We start from the raw sequence: 6,000 nt of genomic DNA on the forward strand, positions 1-6,000 counted from the left end.
CAACGATTACTACATCCTTCGGGGGCAAGTGCATTCTGCCTCGAGGATTGCTGCTGTGCTGCCTGATGCACGTTAAGGTTCTAGTGTTGAGTTAGGCAGCTGAGAGCGAGCTTGATGCCCCCCCCATTTTAATTGCTTCGAGGGCACCTCTCTGTCCTTCAAGCTTTCATAAACACCTATCAGAATGGCAAGTTTGTGAAAAATTTTCTCGTACTGTTTATACCAAACACATACAAAGAAATCCCCCTTGGCTCCACCATGTTCCATTTCAGACAGGATAACTGCAATGTTGCACAAGTAGTTGCATTTTGTTAGGCCGTGATTAGTAGGACAATTGCTCCTTCAGTTCCAACTCTCCCCCCCCCCCAAACCACAGCACTCCCATTACTTTGCTACTTTAGTCTGAGGATTTCCATTGGCACAAAGCTTACTCAATTCATTCAGAGCCTTAAACACCTTGATCAGATCTCTTCCCACATGTCTAATGTCCAGATGCTGCAATTTGAACTGAAGGCTTTCCTGGTAAGAGAGCCCATTTGTTACCCTCACTCCTTTCTCTGCACCTTCTGCAAATGAAGCTTCTAGACCTGTATGCATAACTCAAGAGGTCCTAATGATTGCATTATACAATAGAATAATCACCTCCTTATCCTTACCAGCAAAATTACTGAATATCATTGACAAAAACCCATGAGCTATCCTGGGAGGCTGTGTGCACTGCTCAGAGAACTTCATATCTGACTGTACAATTACTCCCCTAGCTCTTTTTCATTCTCCACTACCGAGTGTGGTATCACACAGTTGGTATATTAACCAGGGATGACTGTTACCCAGGGATGTAGTGTGGAGTATATGGCGTATACCCTCTGGTTTTTTAAGTGAATAGCATATACCTTCTGGCTTTTGAAAGACTTGAAAAAACATATTATTAAAATATTTACTGAAAATTAAAAAATAAATTTATTAGAATTTTATTCTTAGTTTTATTCTAATTATTTGATTCCTAGATTTATAGTTTTATTATATTTAATGTGTATATACAGCATATATATATGCTGTATATATATATATATAAGTAAGTAAATATGCCGTGTGTGTGTGTGTGCACAAATATATACGCACACATATATGGACATATGCCATATACCCCATGGAATTCAATTAATAAGCACAGTATACTCTCTGCATACGTAACATTCACAGAGTACACCTGCTAATTTTACAACTACAGCACTGCTGCTACCCATAGGCAGTGCCTTTCGTGTGTTAATGTTAAACTTAAATTGCCACTTCTCGGGCCATCTAATTTATCTAGATCTTGTAGCAAAAGCATACCCTGATTACTGTCATTAACCACCCTACCAACCTTTGTATCATCTGCAAACTTAAGACATTAGGACTGATATGCCTTCATTAAAATCATAAACAAAGTGAAAACTACAACAGGCTCAGCACTGAAGCCTGGGGGACTCCACTAATAACATTTATCCAGGAAGAGCAGTTCCCACTGATAACACTGGCTTCTCCCACTCAGCCATCCCTTTATCCATAGCAATAACTGCCCTTAATGCCACACTGCTCCAATCCATACAGGAGTCCTTTATGTGCAACAGCATCAAAAGCTTTCCTGAAATCCAAGTATACGATTGCTGTTAAAAATATCGAAATTTATTTTCTTTGTTACTTTGTCATCTAGTTCCTTTGTTACTTTGTCAAAATATTCAATCAGTTCAGCTGTCAGCTGTGATACTACCATCTGTGACAAGGTACGAGTTGTGTAATCTGAAATGCCTCTTTGGTTACCAATGTACTGACTGGGTGGTTTGACTTACTGTAGCCTTCCTATTACCCTGCATAACTCAGTCTCCACTGGCATCGTGCATCAATGAGCTGCATCCAACCAGAGGATCACCACTAGCTGGATGTTATTTGGTCAGAATGCCACTTTAAAAGCCATTTAAATCTTTCATCTTGCCCATTCTCACACTGAACTGTGCACATGCTGCATCATACATATCTGTCCACCTTCTTTATATCACATGGTTAACAACACATGATGCTGTCACTGGAGGATCACTCTATCTGATAAAAAGGATAAAAAAAAAAAAAAAGGTAAACTGCAGCCATTATCAAGCCACTGTAGGATGGAAGCCTCCTCAACAATTCATGCTGAGGGAAATGGACCATAATCTGCTATGCTGGTCCAGTGCGGGTTGGCAGATCTATCGTATTTAGCAGCCAGGGGATTGAACCCCGGTCTACTCAAAGAGCGTGTACTACTACACTCCTGCTCCTGACCACTCAGCTACAAAAAGGGTAGTTATTTGTTGTTGTTATTGTTTGGTTTTTAGGAGCATTAGCAACTAAGGCCATATTGCTCCAGGGATATGCGGTGGTCATTCCCTGACCTTTCCGCCTCCTCCGTATTTGGTGGTCACAGGGCTCGAACCCCGGTGTAATCAAGAAGCGTGCTACACACTGCTGTTCCTGCCCACCTGGCTACGGAGGCACCAAGGGTAGTTATACCTAATAAAGTACCACTAGTGTATGTATAAAACACATTGTTTTTATATTTTAGAATTTAATTTATTGATAACAAATATGATAAATACAGATACAGTCAATGTAATGTAGTATCCTAAACTAAGCATATCCTACAACTAAGGAACTAAATTATATGGCAACACTACCAACTCCTGTCATCAGGCCAAAATGGAAGGCTATTACAGATTGGCTACTGTTGTCTATATTTTACACTGCACTGAGCTGAATTGAAATGAATCTTTTGAACAGTGCTTATGAAAAGTACACAATGGTTGCTGAGGCCATCTGTGCTCCTCTGTTTCCACTACTTTCACATGATGTGACAAAACAAAGCACCAAATAAAATAAAATAAAATTAAAATTAAAATAAAACAAGCAAGCTAAAAGATCCATCCATATCCTTTGAGAATGAAAAAATCCCAACAGTCAAAGCATTTCAATAACTCCTGAACTCTGTCATAGGACTGGGTGCAGTGTAAAATACTTTACATAAGAGGATCAAAAAAAAGTAGTGCCTCCTGGTTCATAACCTCAATGCAAAATGACACATCAAATACCAGTTAGATTCACCACATGGATAAGAGTTTCTAGTTAGTATGTGTGTGTAGTGCTGTTTCTATTTAGTTGTTTATTTACAAGTTACACTGTTTTAAAAGGATTTTTTTTTTTTGAACATGCAGTTATCAAGTTTCTAAATTGGCATATTTAAAATCATTTTAACTGAAGATGTATCCTGGATACAGCACTATGAACCAGAAAAGAAACAGCACTTCAAGGAATTTCACTGATACTATATAATCTTGCTTTCTTGTATCATTTGCCACTACTACTAATAATAGAGTGACACATTGAACAAACTTTAAAAAAAAAAAGGAAACTGTAGAAAAATAAAATATCAAAATAAAAATAACTTTTTTTATATACAAGTAATGTTTTTTCTTTTTTTATTTTATTCCTATCCTTCAGAATTTATGCAATACTAAAGTACTTCTGTATCTTAATTTTTGTGTCTTTTGTAACTAAAATATTTGTGTTTATTCTGGTTATCCTCAAATAATTATAATAACAAACAACTCTTATGGCCTGGCAAAGTGATTCGCCTTCTCTAGTCCACAGAGTACAGACACAGACTTCCCCTCCTTTACTTGGCATGTTTGTTTATGCATTTCTTGGTTAGCCCTTCAAACTTTCTATTACTCATTTCCTTGTAATACACACATAACTACATAAGATCACTAATTGGAAGCAGAAATATATGGGTATGAGTGTACATAGGTATTCTCTGTCAGCACTCATTGCACTTCATAAGGTCTTTGTTTTTTCAGTCTTTAAGTAGTCTTTCCTTTGAGCTTAATGATAAAATTCCAAGAGGATCCAAATATGTCAAAGATATAATTTGGTTTAATGGCAATACTTAAGTTAGAATATTATATGGGTGAATTAACATATGCTTACATACCATGTTTACTATCACTAAATTGAATATTAATTTATGTAATGTAAATATTATATTATATTTTTCAGCTCATTAATTTGATTTTGATATTTCTCAAGTCATATTTGCAAAAAAAGCCCAAAGTTCTGCAAGATTTCATTTAAAGTCAAAACTTTTGTGTAATTATTAGCATTAATAGAGGCATATGAAGCAAGAAAGCAAGCTTATAAAGCATCAGCCAGAAAACAAATTTCCCACTTCACCCATTAATTCACTCCAAAAGTTTGTCCAGTCCTTCCTTGAATTTATTTAAGTGTATCAACTTCCACAACAGATGTAAGTTTGTTCCAGCAATCAACTACCCGCTGGATAAAGGCAAATTCCCACACATCTATTCTGCAATTGTCTTTCCTCAATTTGAATTTATGCCTCCTCAAGTTCGTAATCTGTGCAAGAGGAAGAATCCCATCAGCACTAAGTCTGCTCAAACCATTCAAGGCCTTATACACTTCAATCAGATCACCTCACATATGCCTAGACTCCAGATACTGCAATTTGCACAATTTAAGCCTTTCTTGGTAAGAGAACCCCTTCATTCCTCTCACCAATCTTGTTGCCCTTCTCTGTACTCATTCTAGCAACTCTACATCCTTCCTAAAATTAGGCCTCCAGAACTGTATGCAGTACTCAAGGTGTGGTTATTGTATGAAAACCAGAAATGTTACTTATTTTTTGGCTTCCCCACAAACTGAGTTCAAAAATATAAATGATACTTCTCTTTAAATGCACACACCTGATCCCACACAAGCTGCAGGATTTTGTAGTCTGAAATTTATCAAGTGGCAAAAATGCTGGTTGCATCAAATAGTTCATTTAGTCTGCAAGGCAAGATATAAAAGTATTTATTCAAGAGTTAATCAGATAAAAAAATTATCCTACAAGATTCATAATGAATAAATTCATAAACCACTTACAATTTTCTCTGGGCAATCTACTCTCGGTATTATTCTTTCAAGCGTTGGAACTTCTTTTGACACTCCAGAAACTGAATGCTTTCTGGTGTCGTAAACAGTCGGATTACATGGCTTAAAATGATCCAAATCAGTAATACGATCAGTAATGTTTTCCGACGAAGTCATATGGACAGTTTTTGTTTCCTCCACAGGGCTAATTCTTTCAGGAATTTCTTGATCCGAATTATTTTCATCTTCAACTTCACTCTCCCGTTGAATGCTTGGAGTTTCCGCTATTGTAGTAACCGAACTTTGTGTTCCCATATCAATATCCTGCAATAAGGGTGCCGGTTCCATTGCGACCAAAGAAAATGAAAGAACACAGAAAGAATTAATCCTAAAACAAAGACTCGCCTGATCGTTGATAAAATTAGTAAGTTGTGATCGCGTCTAACAAAACGCAAAATTTTAGCTGAAGCTCAGAAGTGCAACCCATGACATCGCTTATCGATGGCAGCAAAGTGGATTAATTATATCAGGTTCATTATAATCATTATTAAAGCAAAAACAAAAAACACCGTACCACGTTAATAAGAAATTTCCGATAAGAACAGGAATAACTAAATCACAATTATTAATTTACATAGAAAAATTTATTTAATAGACACAATCACTGGCGTTACTCAATTACGAAAAATGACAAGTGAACAGAGTACAGTACTACTCTCCGAACTCAAACAGCTAAGATAATTTTTTGTTATCTAAAAATAAGTTGAAGTTTAATTTTTTGAATGGCTGTGAATAATATAGCTACTATTGTATGACATTAATATTAGCAATAAACATAATAATATTAGCAATAAACATAATAATGAGGAACAAAATCGTCTACTGAAATCTTAAAATTTCTTTGCTCGGCGGACAGAGTAGTAACACATCTTACTTCTCTGTGACTTGGCGCATACGCTGCAGTCGTATTCAGATAAGCAAAAACCTTTTTTTTAATCAAAAATAAAATATTAATTTTTTGATAGTTTTATTGTTTATTTCATTCAGCTAATTTTTATT

The 6,000-nt window shown here is 36.0% G+C and overlaps 1 protein-coding gene across 1 annotated transcript in view; it reads right to left on the bottom strand.

The window, feature by feature from the left end:
• The window catches only part of LOC150087067 (BRISC and BRCA1-A complex member 1-like), a 117,661-nt gene extending 112,069 nt beyond the window's left edge, over nucleotides 1-5,592 (bottom strand). Inside the window, exon 1 of the mRNA XM_090372363.1 lies at nucleotides 4,954-5,592. Coding sequence (XP_090228489.1) covers nucleotides 4,954-5,289 — 336 coding nt within the window. The 5' untranslated portion in view covers nucleotides 5,290-5,592. The remainder of the gene's footprint in view (nucleotides 1-4,953) is intronic.
• Nucleotides 5,593-6,000: the final 408 nt, after the last annotated feature.

Source organism: Mastigoproctus giganteus, chromosome 4 (assembly GCF_048544385.1).
Source record: "Mastigoproctus giganteus isolate SK-2022 chromosome 4, ASM4854438v1, whole genome shotgun sequence".
Taxonomy (NCBI): domain Eukaryota; kingdom Metazoa; phylum Arthropoda; class Arachnida; order Uropygi; family Thelyphonidae; genus Mastigoproctus; species Mastigoproctus giganteus.